General features: G+C 44.2%; 2 protein-coding genes and 1 long non-coding RNA gene across 6 annotated transcripts in view; 2 read left to right on the top strand and 1 right to left on the bottom strand.

The window, feature by feature from the left end:
• The window catches only part of reep3b (receptor accessory protein 3b), a 269,693-nt gene extending 262,042 nt beyond the window's left edge, over positions 1 to 7,651 (top strand). The window contains exon 9 of the mRNA XM_057057206.1: positions 7,642 to 7,651. The gene's annotated coding sequence lies outside the window, so the exon portion shown is untranslated. The remainder of the gene's footprint in view (positions 1 to 7,641) is intronic.
• Positions 300 to 10,994, bottom strand: LOC130538665 (forkhead box protein K2-like). Of its 4 annotated transcripts, none has more exons than XM_057056506.1 (10): positions 10,921 to 10,994; positions 10,505 to 10,821; positions 8,638 to 8,832; positions 8,389 to 8,530; positions 7,958 to 8,104; positions 7,617 to 7,810; positions 3,293 to 3,492; positions 2,516 to 2,773; positions 2,220 to 2,417; positions 300 to 1,624 (listed from the first exon to the last, which is right to left on the bottom strand). In XM_057056506.1, the coding sequence occupies exons 2-10, from the start codon at positions 10,798 to 10,800 to the stop codon at positions 1,416 to 1,418; spliced, it is 1,839 nt and encodes a 612-aa protein (XP_056912486.1). In that variant the 5' UTR covers positions 10,801 to 10,821; positions 10,921 to 10,994; the 3' UTR covers positions 300 to 1,415. The 4 variants fall into 4 exon arrangements, with proteins under 4 accessions (XP_056912486.1, XP_056912503.1, XP_056912478.1 ...); XM_057056523.1 differs by lacking the exon at positions 10,921 to 10,994 and adding an exon at positions 9,273 to 9,379 and having other exon boundaries at positions 10,505 to 10,774; XM_057056498.1 differs by having other exon boundaries at positions 10,505 to 10,986.
• LOC130539367 (uncharacterized) lies at positions 10,846 to 13,624 on the top strand. Its single transcript, XR_008954096.1, has 2 exons — positions 10,846 to 11,088; positions 12,806 to 13,624. It is a non-coding gene; the product is annotated as an uncharacterized LOC130539367 (long non-coding RNA).
• The last annotated feature ends 1,336 nt before the right edge of the window (positions 13,625 to 14,960 follow it).

Genomic DNA, 14,960 nt, shown 5'->3' with positions numbered 1-14,960 from the left:
TATATATATATATACATATATATATATATATACACATATATATATACACATATATATATATATATACACACATATATATACACACACATATATATATACACACACATATATATATATATATACATATATATATATATATATACACATATACATACACACTATATATATTTACATACATACACACATTTACATACATATGTGCATGTGTGTATACATGCACATATACATAAGTGAATGTGTGTATACATACATACACATATATATAAATAAAATTTAGCAGATAAAACAACACTCAGAACTTGTTTTTCCTCGTATAACATAGAAGGGACTGTTTAATATCCTAAACAGAATAAAATAATCAAGCAAAGAGACTGCCAACACAAAGGTAACAGACAGGCAATTACAATGGGGAACAACTCAAAATGCAAAAACAACTCAGAGTTAAGTGCAACACTGGTCAGACTCAAACAGCATAGAATCAGTCTACATTTTCGCCAATTCCATATTCAGGTTCTGCTCAATTACATTGACTCTAGATCCATAACATGCAGGCGCCAAGAAACGTATGGTCAAATACACATGGGAATATATAAACTTTAATCTCATAGGTTATTTGAAAAAAAAGAAAGATGCACAGTGATGAAAAGAAATGTCTCTTGCATGATCGAGTAGAAAATTAATGAGCATCCTCTCATAGTGTTCATCTTTAAAAGGAAACAAAAACTACATTCATTTCACTGAACAAAGTCCACATAACAAAAAAGTAATTCCTAAACTGTTTAACGTGATGTTTAAATGTTTTTAAAGACCCCACTTACAACTTTTAGTTCTCTTTAGATAGATATTATCTGTGTAGAGGAAACACTCATAGAAAGATCCAAAGTTACACTTGTACAACAGAATACTGCATTTCTACGCACAACAGAGGGGCTGAGGGGACTAGCTGCCAAAGATGGGAATGTCCGCAAGTGAACACGGACACCTTTGTGAAACATACAACTGATGGTTTCATATGTGTCTTTTCTATCAGACACAGTTAAGCACTGTTTAGGATGCTACCAGTATGAGGCTCTTCTTGACCTTTAGAGAGTATCAGGACTCTTCAATTATCCCAGAATGTCTTTTTTTTTTTTAAAGTTTCCCTTTATTTTCTTGTCACAAGGGTCTCTTAACATTTAGATTTCACAGTAATCAGCAGCCCCAGGATGCCATTTTGCATTTGGTCTTGATTTTTTCACATGTATTCTCTAGTCTTGGTTTTGCACATTCCTTCATGTCCCACAGACATTTCCACATCCATTCACTTTTTTGGCACTGTGGAGGAGATGACAGCCAGGTGGGGCAAAGGGATTAAGGTGAGGCTCAACGTGTACAGGAAAGCAGGGGCAAGGACACAGCTTGATTGTGAGAGGCTACTAGTCATCGATCTGTTTACTAAACCCCCCTTCTCCGGCTCTGTCCCTGGTGCCATTGTTGCTGTTAGCTGTTGCTCCGGCCTCCTGCTCTTCAGTTTTGACCCTCTTGGGCTCAGGCTGCTCCTGCAGTACTCCATTCTGCCTCTTGGTGGGGAGGGATGCTGAGGCTGAAGCGTGAGCTGCTAGGAGGTGAAGAGGGTTTGCAGCAACTATTAGATAACAAAAAAGTACCATTTTAACACCACACCACCACCACAAACCCTCAATGCATCTCATTTTCAATGAAGACAGTAAATATGCCAATGCTCACAGCAATATCTGTAAAACAGGCAAGAGGAAAAAATGTAAAAACTCAACCTAAAACAAAGAGTACTTAAGTGGACCAATTAGTATGCCAGTACGCATCACTCCAAAATACAGCTACTATTCTGAGAAGCTAACTGGAAGAGACTATTTTATAGTGAAGTAATTACAGTAGAATATCTGTAAAAATGTCTGTACTTAATATTCTTACTACCTGTTTTATAAGTCTGAAGTCAGAGAACCTGTTCAAGACATGTTTTTAAATCCAACTGTAAATATCCAGACGATGACTAATTTGAGTCACTGGTATTTAACCCAATCAGGATAGTTCCAATAATTGTTTTAATTTCTCTAAATCACAAACCATCCAAAAATATCATTATCTAAAAGGTACATTAGTAATGTGCATTTACCATCTTCCTTATTAACTCAAGTCAGGGTAGTCACATTGATATATCTATACTGTTGTGTGATAAACAAAGAAGCATGCGTGACTCTCACCTGTGCTTGCAGTAGTACCAATAGGGACCAGATGAGTCCCATTTTGTGTAATGGCTTTGATTGGCAACTGGTGCTGGGCAAGTGGTCCTTGTTGCACAATGGCGACAGTTGTCAGAGGAGCTGCCTGAGAGCTTTGGATGATGCGACTGACTCCACCTACAGAAGAGGTTGCGATTGAAGGAACCGACTCCACGGTCACTATGGAGTAGCAAAACAAAACAGGTTAAAACAGAAAACATCCTTCTTGTGTCATTGAAATTGTTGCAATGGTTCATTGTCAAGCAACATAAACTCACCTTTGATCTCTTGGTGTTCTCCACCTCCATTTTCCTGAGTTTCTGTGCTCCTTGTTGCGACAGACTGTGCAGCAACTGTTGCCATAGTGACAGCTGGGATCTGGTGGACAACCTGCACTGCCTGCATCACAGGAGCTGGGCTACCTGCCGTGGTTACAATGGCTGGTGTTGCCATGGCATAGGTTACAGGCTTCATGGTTGTTTGAGGCATGGGGCGATGCACAGCTATCAGCACTGGCTGGTTGTTAAGGGAGGAGCCTATACCGTAATCATAAACAAAAAGTGAAATATAAAATGCATTTTTCTTTTCAGCAACTTTGTTAATGCTCTTTGCTAAAGTTTGAACAATTTCATATTCTACAACAGAGCATAAAAATGTTATGTTATAATATTATGTTATGCCCATTCTCTCCTCTACTATGCCTATTCTCTCCTCTACCTCACCTCACCCTCTCCTCTCCTACCTATTCTATCCTTTACCCGTCCTCCCCCCTTCTCCTCTCTCTCTCTACCCAGCTGGCCATCAGCAGGAGGGTCCCCCTACATGAACCTGGTCCTGCTCAAAGTTTCTTCCTGTTAAAGGGGCGTTTTTCCTTGCCACCGTTGCTTGTTTAGGGTTAGGCCCTGGGATTCTGTAAAGCACCTAGAAACAATTTTGATTGTAAAAGATGCTATATAAATAAAGATCGATTGGTTGATAAAAACTTGCTAAGCTTGACGATGAAAATCAACAGCACTAGTTTATAGCGACATAAAAATAATGAACAGTAATAGTACCAGGAGAGTTCTGTGCAAAACGGGCTTCTTGAATGACAGCAAGTTTAGGTTGGACAGTTGTGGTTTGAGGAGCATGTGGTGGGGTGTGTTCTGCTTCCATAGGGACAGGGGAACCCTCTCTTGAGAGGCTGTCTGGGGTCTGGACACCACTTGAATGGGCAGATAGTGCCCCTGTGTGGTTGGGAGAAGCTGGGGCACTCCTGAAACAGACAGATAAACAATGATTGATTGCGTTAACCCAACCAGCTCAAGCTAACTGTTGAAATTTCTACTGGGATGCTCATCAATGATCAAATCTGATCACAGGTTGGTTATTAAAACAATTAAAGTTTTTTAATGACCTTATCTTGATACACAATTGCTTGCATCTAACACTTGATTCATATTTCTACCTGTTCCAAAGTCTCAGGTTTAAATTTTGATTTATTTTTTAAACTACAAAAGACAACAGGTGTTAATATTTTGGTTTTATTTTAGAAAATGGTGAACAAATTTCGTTGTCTGGGGCTATATGCCCCTGGTAGGGCCACCCATGGCAAACAGGTCCTACGTGAGGGATCAGACGAAGCGTAGCCCAGACCCCCTGATGATGAATAACAACATTGGTACCAAGTTTCCCTTGCCCGGATGCGGGTCACCGGGGCCCCCTCCTGGAGCCAGGCCTGGGGGTGGGGCACGTTGGCGAGCGCCTGGTGGCCGTACCTCTGCCCATGGAGTCCGGCCGGGCGCAGCCCAAAGAGGCAACATGGGACCCCCTTCCCGTGGGCTCACCACCTGCAGGAGGGGCCAAGGGGGTCGGGTGCATTGTGTTTTGGGTAGCAGCCGGAGGCAGGGACCTTGGCGGTCTGATTCCCGGCTGCACAAACTGGCTCTAGGGACATGGAATGTCACCTCTCTGGTGGGAAAGGAGCCTGGGTTGGTGCGCGAGGTTGAGAAGTTCCGGCTAGATATAGTTGGCCTCACCTCGACGCACGGCAAGGGCTCTGGAACCAGTCTTCTTGAGAGGGGTTGGACTCTCTACCACTCTGGAGTTACCGATGGTGAGAGGCGACGAGCAGGGGTGGCAATTCTGGTTGCTCCCCAGCTCAGTGCCTGTGTATTGGAGTTTACCCCGGTGGATGAGAGGGTAGCCTCCCTTCGCCTTCGGGTGGGGGGACGGATCCTGACTGTTGTTTGTGCCTATGGTCCAAACAGCAGTTCAGCGTATCCACCCTTTTTGGAGTCCTTAGAGGGAGTGCTGGAGAGTGCCCCTTCTGGGGGCTCCCTCGTCCTCCTGGGTGACTTCAATGCTCACGTTGGCAATGACAGTGTGACCTGGAGAGGTGTGATTGGGAAGAACGGCCCCCCTGATCTGAACCCGAGTGGTGTTTTGTTATTGGACTTCTGTGCTCGTCTCAGATTGTCCATAACGAACACCTTGTTCAGACATAAAGGCGTCCACATGTGCACTTGGCACCAGGACGCCTTAGGCCGCAGATCGATGATCGACTTTGTGTTTGTGTCATCGGATTTGCGGCCGCATGTTCTGGACACTCGGGTGAAGAGAGGGGCGGAGCTGTCAACTGATCACCACCTGGTGGTGAGTTGGCTCTGATGGTGGGGAAGGATGCCGGACAGACCTGGCAGGCCCAAACGTGTTGTGAGGGTCTGCTGGGAACGCCTGGCAGAGTCCCCTGTCAGAAGGAGCTTCAACTCACGCCTCCGGGAGAGCTTTGACCATGTCCCAGGGGAGGCGGGGGACATTGAGTCCGAGTGGACCATGTTCCGTGCCTCCATTGTTGAGGCAGCTGACCGGTGCTGTGGCCGCAAGGTGGTTGGTGCCTGTCGTGGCGGCAATGCCCGAACCCGCTGGTGGACACCAGCGGTGAGGGATGCCGTCAAGCTGAAGAAGGAGTCGTATCGGGCCTTACTGGCCTGTGGGACTCCTGAGGCAGCAGATAGGTACCGGCGTGCCAAGCGGAGTGCAGCTACGGCGGTTGCCGAGGCAAAGACTCGGGCATGGGAAGAGTTCGGTGAGGCCATGGAGAACGACTTTCGGACGGCCTCGAAAAGGTTCTGGACCACCATCCGGCGTCTGAGGGGGGGGAAGCAGTGCACTGTCAACACTGTGTATAGTGGTGATGGTGTGCTGCTGACCTCAACTCGGGATGTTGTGGATCGGTGGAAGGAATACTTCGAGGACCTCCTCAATCCCACCAACACGCCTTCCAGTGAGGAAGTAGGGCCTGGGGACCTGGAGATGGGCTCTCGTATCTCCGGGGCTGAAGTTGCCGAGGTAGTCAAAAAACTCCTCGGTGGCAAGGCCCCGGGGGTGGATGAGATCCGCCCAGAGTCCCTTAAGGCTCTGGATGTTGTAGGGCTGTCGTGGTTGACTCGACTCTGCAACATCGCGTGGACATCGGGGGCAGTGCCGCTGGATTGGCAGACCGGGGTGGTAGTCCCTCTTTTTAAGAAGGGGGACGGGAGGGTGTGTTCCAACTATAGGGGGATCACACTCCTCAGCCTCCCTGGTAAGGTCTATTCAGGGGTACTGGAGAGGAGGGTCCGCCGGATAGTCGAACCTCGGATTCAGGAGGAGCAATGTGGTTTTCGTCCTGGGCGTGGAACAGTGGACCAGCTCTACACCCTCAGCAGGGTCTTCGAGGGTGCATGGGAGTTTGCCCAACCAGTCCACATGTGTTTTGTGGACTTGGAGAAGGCATTCGACCGTGTCCCTCGGGGGGTCCTGTGGGGGGTCCTCCGAGAGTATGGGGTGTCGGGCCCGCTGATACGGGCTGTCCGCTCCCTGTACGATCGGTGCCAGAGTTTGGTCCGAATTGCTGGCAGTAAGTCGAACTCGTTTCCGGTGAGGGTTGGCCTCCGCCAGGGCTGCCCTTTGTCACCGATTCTGTTCATAATTTTTATGGACAGAATTTCTAGGTGCAGTCATGGTGTTGAGGGGATCCGGTTTGGTGACCTCAGGATCGGGTCTCTGCTTTTTGCGGATGATGTGGTCCTGTTGGCGTCATCGGCCCGTGACCTCCAACTATCACTGGATCGGTTCGCCGCCGCATGTGAAGCGGCTGGGATGAGAATCAGCACCTCCAAATCCGAGGCCATGGCTCTCGACCGGAAAAAGGTGGAGTGCCTTCTCCGGGTAAAGGAGGAGATCCTGCCCCAAGTGGAGGAGTTTAAGTACCTCGGGGTCTTGTTCACGAGTGAGGGAAGAATGGAGCGGAGATCGACAGGCGGATCGGTGCGGCGTCCGCAGTAATGCGGGCTCTGCACCGGTCCGTTGTGGTGAAGAGAGAGCTGAGCCGAAAGGCGAAGCTCTCGATTTACCGGTCGATCTTCGTTCCTACCCTCACCTATGGTCATGAGCTTTGGGTAATGACCGAAAGAACAAGATCACGGGTACAAGCGGCTGAAATGAGCTTCCTCCGTAGGGTGGCTGGGCTCTCCCTTAGAGATAGGGTGAGAAGCTCTGCCATCAGGGAGGAGCTCGGAGTAGAGTCGCTGCTCCTCCGCGTTGAGAGGAGCCAGATGGGGTGGCTTGGGCATCTAGTCAGGATGCCCCCTGGACGCCTCCCTGGTGAGGTGTTCAGGGCATGTCCCTCCGGTAGGAGACCCCCGGGGAGACCCAGGACACGTTGGAGAGACTATGTCTCTCGACTGGCCTGGGAACGCCTGGGGATCCCTCCGGATGAGCTGGAGGAGGTAGCTGGGGAGAGGGAAGTCTGGGCTTCTCTCCTTAGGCTGCTGCCCCCGCGACCCGACCCCGGATAAGCGGTAGAGAATGGATGGATGGATGGATGGTGAACAAATTTGAAGAATGAAGTGACTACAGGTCTGTCTTCATAGCACCTTCTCCATCTGCTAATCACTTACGCGCGTCCTTTTGAACAGACTGGCCAGATCAGACACCATAAAAACAGTATCACTGATGTTCTAGGCATAATTTTCAAAAGAACTCTTAGCCAGTTATTGTTCTCTTGCGTGTAGCAATTCCATAGGCCTGTCCTGCTCTTCTTGCCCTTGTTAATTTTAGCAATGAAATTATGCGTTTCCTTGCAGACACCATCCGTACACAGGTGTGTGGAGAGAGTGCTCTCACCAGAAGGAAGAGCCTCAATACCTTGGGGCGTGCAGCATGGAGATATGATAGAGATCAAAATCGATTGTCTACAGCAAAGAGATCAAAATTGATATTACAAAATTCAATTAAAAGTTGATTTATCTCGCAGCCCAATTTCATTGGTTGACTATAAGTTAATGACACGATGTTTTCTACAAGTACTAAAACACATCTGTGAAGTAATACTATGGATTTCTCTGTGTTGTATACCTGGATGATAGCGGGCCCACAGGGGTCCTAAAACAGGGCACTCCTCTGGGTCTGCGCTTCCTGAAGGCTTGTTCTATCAGCTTGCTCTCAGAAGAAGGATCAATCCTCCAAAAAGAGCCTTTGCCAGGTTCCTCCTGAGAGCGAGCTACTTTGATGAAGTACCGGTTGAGTGATAGGTTATGGCGGATTGAGTTCTGCAACACAATACACAAATGCAATGTTGCACTTAAGAGATGACGTGTTGCCCCCCCCCCCGATTCATTCAAGACTTCTACAAAAATTAACTGTAAATTAACCCAAATTCCAGCAATACTAGTATGAAAAAAAGCAAACCTTCTGACCTGCCAGCCTTTATCAGCAGTTCTGTAATAAGGGTAGTTCTTGGTAATGTGGGTGTATATTCCGTTTAGTGTCAATTGTTTGTCTGGGGCCATGGTGATGGCTTGGACTATTAATTGTGCATATGAATATGGAGGTTTGGAGTCATCCTGCAAAAGAAGACAAAAAATTTAACATGCCATGGGCTGCTAAGGTGATAGGTTTAGATATATATATGTTAGAAATAAGTATTTAGATTTAGCGCTGTTGAACCAGAATACTCCAAGTTATGTTATTGCGAGAATTTATTTATTTTTTAAAAGATTTTAATAAATAACCAGGGATAAAAATGATGAATCCACTGACTGTTGGAATGCATATGTCCAGCATTTTCTTGGATGTGAATTTCTTCAATAAAACAAAGCAGTATTCATCTGCCATTTGAGTTTCTCACCTTTGGACTATCTTCACCTGAGGCTTCCTTATCATTTTCTGATTGGGAATTGTCTCCTATAAGATCTGAGGCCATAACACGGCCTGTTTTATAACTGGATAGTCCTGCTCCACGTGGACTTGATGGACAGGAATTTGCCGCACTTAGGAAACAATTAAAAAAAACAGGCTACTCAGAAACTTAAAGATTAAATTCAGCAAATTATCACGCATCATGGATTAGACAACATTAACAAAAAGCCAGCCCCACCTGATAGTACCAGTAGGTGAAGGAAGTGGGCTCATGAGATGGGCAATGTTGTCAGGAATGTTGATGGTCAGTGGGGAAATTTGAGGTTGGACAGATTTGACCGGTGATTCCGGCACGTTCCTTGGCTCCTTTTTGTCACTGGAGAGGGCTGTGAATGTGATCTTTATACTTGTACTGGGGAACCGAAAACAACACCTAACAATGAAAGTCAAAGTGTTAGTGTTGATGGTTGGGGGGAAAAAAAAAAAAAAAAAAAAAAAAAAAAAAATCAGGGACACACAAAATGGCACGCTTCATGAAAAAAAAGGGGGAAACTTCAAACAGTCAATGCCAACAAGTGTCAAACCTTGTTTTATCATCCAATGCTGCAAACATAAAAGTCCATTGCCGAGTTTATTTTCTAGTAGCAATCCTGCACACTATATGTAACTTTTAAATACTGTGGAGGGAAAAAAAAGATGTCAGGAAAAAAACAGGGGAAAAAAGACTAAACAAATGCTGCTCTTATTGTCCCTATTACTGCTGTTGTTGCTATTGGTGCTACTGCGCTTACTGTTTCTATTGTCCTTGTAGATGTCAAATGCCATATCACTATCAATATGATTATTAAAACTGTTGCTGTTAATGATGCTCACTGTATATGTGGCATCAACTGCATGTCTGTCCATCCCAGGGAGAGAGATCCTTCATCTCTGGTTCTCCTTCAGGTTTCTTTTTCTTTTAAAGTTTTTTCTGATCTGGTCTGAGGGTCAGAACAGGACAGAACACATATATTACATGCAAAAATGCATGTGGTACGACTTCTTATTATTGTTATCATAAGTAACTGATTATCTAGGGTCCTTCTTCTGTAATTGAGCCAAAGTTAGTCACAAACATTAAGCTTGTGCTGCCTGCTGGCCAGAAAATCCAGTGAGGTCTATCTAAAATGAAGAGCGAAGCACTGAAATGTTGTTAAATCCCTTCGGCCACTATGATCAGTCTGTAACACACCATGTCTTCCATTTATTATCAATATGGGCTTTTATTTCAACCACTTACTGGCATTTTAAACTAAATTATAGCATGAAAAGGGTTCTTAGATTTAAAACGTGACCTTGAACAAAAATGTTATTTTTCCAATGGAAAACAATTTGGGTAAAAGGTGTAAAGATAGTGACAGGGCATGCGGGCAGGTTAATATTGTGCTGGATCAAATGCATTTAAGTATTAAAAATAGCTTCACTTGTGAATTGCTGAAGGCAAAGAAGGTCTACTACGTGCAACATGCAGAATAAGACATATTGCAGTATTTTACGGAGCGGCTAAAGATCATAAACCGTTGCAATGTTGCTAACTGTAGTTAGCATATTGGGACAAAAGCAAATGACTTAAGCCAAATTGCGTGTTTTTTGTCTGTTTGTTTGTTTGTTATTAACATGACCAATCATTTAAATCCCTTCGGCCATCTTGTTAATTTCACATCCAGTTCATGTACACACTATCGATCAAGTCCCCAGTTTAACAAAAACTAAGACCAAAGAGCAAATGTGTGAAATATTCAGTTTGACCATTCTAATTCAGACCTTAAGCATATGTGGCTGCTGACTGACGTCCTCCTATTGACGTATATAGCAGGAAACTATTCAAGACTTACTCCCGAAACAACGTTTTTTGTTTGTTTGGCGTTTGCGACGACTGCACGCATTTTTACTCTCACGAGGATTTGTGACATTTTTCCCACACTGCACTTAAAACAAACACACACACACACACACACACACACACACAAAACACGTGCAGCATCACTTCAGAACAACAAAACAATAACAAATCTTACAATTAAGTTTTTTCTTTACACCAAATTTAAGACTGCTATAGAACTTACATTCGTGGAAGCTGTAAAGGTGGAGCCCCTCTTCTTTGGAACACCCCGTCAACAAACACCCCATTTTTTCCGAGGCATCTGAGGTAGAATTCCCCGTTGCTAGCGCCACCTTCTCCCCCAGTAAATATTTCGAGGTGTCGCCGGGAGATGAAGCTAGAGTGTCCCATGCTGACATCCACTGAACCCTGGGAGGAGTTCCGCCCAATTGTGACCGACCTTTTCTTCATCAGATACTCGAATTCTCGGCCCTCGAGTCGGGCTACAGCCGACCCCAACATCCCGCTAACCACCGCCATCTTCAGAGTGGTCTCCTAGAGCTTTGGAAATATTTATGAGACGGAAATGTGTTAGCGGTTACAGAGAAATAGAGAAGAGATTGCTTCTGGTCTTTATGATTAAGGGAAATCCAATATTACACCGTTAATAGTTTGGCTAGGAACGTGCCAGACCGGGGGAGAACAGCGGCTCCAACCCACCGCCGTGAAGACGAGGACAAAAAATGGGACTTCGGCCAATCAAAAGCAGCCAAACGGGCGTAAATGCATCGACAGACACTTCTTTCAACCAATAGAAATACCGCAGGGGTAGGTTGATACATTATATGTTTACCAATTGTGACAATAATAAAAATAGCTATACAGAAGAGTTCGGTTGCAGCGCGGGGCTGACACGCAGACGGTTATCTGTAAAATGCGCTGCAGAGATTAAATGAGGAGTTCGAGAACGTGTATTTTATATGAAGGATTTCGGAATGTCCATTTGTCTACAGACCTGTCAGCCCTTCTCAACAAATGCATTGTTTTGTTTATTTGCGGTTCACAAGAAACAAATTTTGAAATTTAGAAAAAAGTTTAAAATCTCCAAGTAAATTTCACAACACTTGCAAAAACCATTGCATTATATGGTCAGAAACACGCACACACTCCAAATGCACATTTGACATAATAGATTCTAAAATACGTTTTTTTTAATACGCATCACTGCATGAATCATGCTCCGTAAAAGCATTTCAAAGCCATTTCATCTACTTAACCTTTAGTTAACTAGCAGTCTCCACAAAATCTGAATAGAAATTAAGCTCAAATGTGTACCGCATTTCTCACCGTTTTGGTAGTCATTGATGAAATGTTGTATTCAGTGCTATTCTTTAGCACTGCAACAATATCAATGAGTAAAATCGCCGAAGGACCATGGGCCATACTGCTCGTTTACTCTTGGCAGTGACGTATTAGTGACTGTGTTACATTCAAAAAATGTTGCTAATAATGTTGCATACATATTGCCGCCGCGTTGACTGTGGAGGGACGTGCCTAAATTGCCACCATCTTGGTACAGTGCTAGCAGCTACTGTATCGGGTTCTATTCGTGATATAACAGCTCTCTACGTCATCCCACCTGTTACACAAATGTTTCCTGATGAAATAACTAATCTGAGATAAAGTTATTGGTTAAAATACGACGCCAAGATTCTATAAACTACCTTTAAATAAAACCTACCGGAAACTACGGTGGACGACAGGGGCAAAATGCACTGCGAAAGAGTAAATGCGCTGCAAACGACCAAACACAAAACTGATGCAAAACAAAATAAATTCAACAGAAAAACAAAAGAAAAATGTTACAATCACGGAAACTGTGGAGCAAAAACTTACCAACCCATAAATGCGGGAAAAAAACACAAACGCCAAAAACAGTCAGATTACAGTGATTGGTCAGTCAGGCATACCAGTCTTATAAATCAAGGTATTTTTGACTGACCAATCATTACATTCTAAGGACTGTACAGTGTTGTTAGGGACGTCGCGCTCCTCAGCACTGGCCTGCCTTTCTATTCTGGTCAAAGTTAAGAAACGGCAAGCACCGCTCACTTTAATCTGTTCTGCTGCTCTTTCAAGCCTTCCAGTTACCCCTAGTGGCCTTGTACAGAACGACGTGTAGTTAAGGTTGTGGAGTGAATATGTCGCGTCTCTCTCTTGCAGTAGTTTTGGGCTTTTGTGGGGGGTTTTGTAGTTGCATTTCTTTTGCACTTGTTTTGTGGATTTGTATGTTTTGCACCTGGTTCAAGTTTGTGTGCAGGATTTTTCTTTTTCGTCGTTTTTCTGTTACATTTGTTATGTGTTTTTGTGTTTGCTGCGTTTAGCCGTTAGCAGCGCATTTTACTCTTGACCACCGTCTGAAACACCGTCTGTTAAACAAGCGGCATTAGTGATTGCTGAAGCAAAATAAGGCATTTTTCTATGAGTCGTAAGAAATCGATGCCTACTTAATATGTTCTAAATTTTATCCTCTCTGTATGTTAAGGATGTTTTCAAGCTCTGTCCCCAGCGAGTTCAGAACTGAAGAAGCCTTCTGGACAGAAGGCGAAACGTCTTCAAAAAAGAAGAAAAAAAAGTCAAGTTGACACAGAAAACTACCTTGGTATACTATGATCTGGATGATTGAGAATCTACACAGACGTCTGACATTAATAAGAACAATAATGCATTACTCCCATCTGCTGGTTACGTACTATATTGCAGTAATTTAAAAGTACTTCACAATTGTGTTCTATTCTCAGTCTCCACTCCAAATTAAACATGCAAATGCATTATTTGAGTTTATCAAGTTAACCTCTGCGTTTCATATCGGTCTATCAATTCATATTGATCTCTCAGGTATGGGTGATCAGAAGGACTTATATTTAAAGTAGCAGGGGGAAAAAGAAGTAAATCTGTACTATTTTATTTATGTAATTTAATTGGTATTTGTGTAATTATTTGCAGTACTACAGTGTCGGGACTCTTGAATTAATTGCCCTCTCCCTTTACAATATAGTTTCAGGTTAAATAGTGAAATATAGGCAGGGGTCACACAGTTCACTGGCCCAAGACCATAGATATACAAACAAGGTGTAAGGTGAAACCTGACACAGAGATGGAAGGATTGTTACACAGCTCTGAGAGATTATAATGCAACTGTCTGTGCTGAGCTATGAATTAGTAATACAAAGCTTTCCAATTATTTCTCTTCTGCAAAGTTGACTTCTTGGAAAAACTGTAGAAATAAAGGTGTGAAGATTAGAACAAATGTAGACACTGCACACTTTGATATAACCTTAATTTTATTAAACCATCAAAGGCATATGTTTGACTGTTTCAGTTTTTCCTTTCAGCAGGTGTTATACCAGGAATTGTAGTGAAGCTACACTGTACACTGGCCAAACTGTAAATAGGGTGTTTCACCACAAGTAAATAAAATGGTGCATTGTACTTTATAAACAATCAAAATAGTCAAAAATACAAATATGGAATAATTAGTAAAACCCTTAGCATTGGTAAAATCAATAGGCAAGATTCCTAGAGAATAAGTTGCCAAGCTTGACTATTTGACTGAATATATTGGATTATAAGATAGACAGGCAGATCGGTGCGGCGTCCACAGTAATGCGGACTCTGCACCGGTCCGTAGTGGTGAAGAGAGAGCTGAGCCAAAAGGCGAAGCTCTCGATTTACCGGTCGATCTTCGTTCCTACCCTCACCTATGGTCATGAGCTTTGGGTAATGACCGAAAGAACAAGATCACGGGTACAAGCAACCGAAATGAGCTTCCTCCGTAGGGTGGCTGGGCTCTCCCTTAGAGATAGGGTGAGAAGCTCTGCCATCCGGGAGGGGCTCGGAGTAGAGCCACTGCTCTTCCGCATTGAGAGGAGCCAGATGAGGTGACTTGGGTATCTAGTTAGGATGATCCCTGGACGCCTCCCTGGTGAGGTGTTCAGGGCATGTCCCTCTGGTAGGAGGCCCCCGGGAAGACCCAGGACACGTTGGAGAGACTATGTCTTTCGACTGGTCTGGGAACGCCTGAGGATCCCCCCGGACGAGCTGGAAGAAGTAGCCGGGGAGAGGGAAGTCTGGGCTTCTCTTCTTAGGCTGCTGCCCCCGCAACCCGACCCTGGATAAGCAGTAGACAATGGATGGATGGATGGATATTGGATTATATGAGGACTTTCGTCCTCATATATACACGTGCCATATTTTTGCGACCATAAGGCGCACTGTATTAAAAGGCACAGTCTCAGTTATGGGTGGTATTTCTGTATTTAACACATACATAAGGCGCACCGTATTATTAGGCGCATACTAAAACACAGTAAAAAATGATAACTGAAGTAAAACAGTGAGTTTTGACACGTTTATTGAACAAAATATTCATTCTTCCGCCACAAAACCATCAAAGTTTTCATCTTCTGTATCTGAATTAAACAACTGCGCTATTTCAATGTCCAAAATCCCGAGTTCCTCTTCTTCATCATCTGAATCAGACTTGCCGACCGGTTCCGCTTCAACGTTGATGCTGGCTTTTGCGAAAGCTCTTACAATACATGAAGACGGTATCATAGCCCATGCGTCACAATTCAGCCGCATATGGTGGCATAACTTGCCCACCGCTGCCACATAGTATTTGTGAAGGAGTGTTCGCC

This window comes from Takifugu flavidus, chromosome 1 (genome assembly GCF_003711565.1).
Source record: "Takifugu flavidus isolate HTHZ2018 chromosome 1, ASM371156v2, whole genome shotgun sequence".
NCBI lineage: Eukaryota > Metazoa > Chordata > Actinopteri > Tetraodontiformes > Tetraodontidae > Takifugu > Takifugu flavidus.
The sequence above is the reverse complement of the archived record's forward strand: the minus strand, read 5'-3'. Positions and strand labels throughout refer to the sequence as shown.

Bases quoted from the DNA above. Each gene is read 5' to 3' on its own strand.
- LOC130538665 (XM_057056506.1), bottom strand. From the start codon at position 10,800: ATGGCGGTGGTTAGCGGGATGTTGGGGTCGGCTGTAGCCCGACTCGAG. The intron at 8,105-8,388 runs GTGAGAAACTCA...CTTCTTTTGCAG, and splicing joins CAGGTGAAGATAGTCCAAAG to GATGACTCCAAACCTCCATA. The intron at 3,493-7,616 runs GTATACAACACA...TGTCTGTTTCAG, and splicing joins GTGGGCCCGCTATCATCCAG to GAGTGCCCCAGCTTCTCCCA.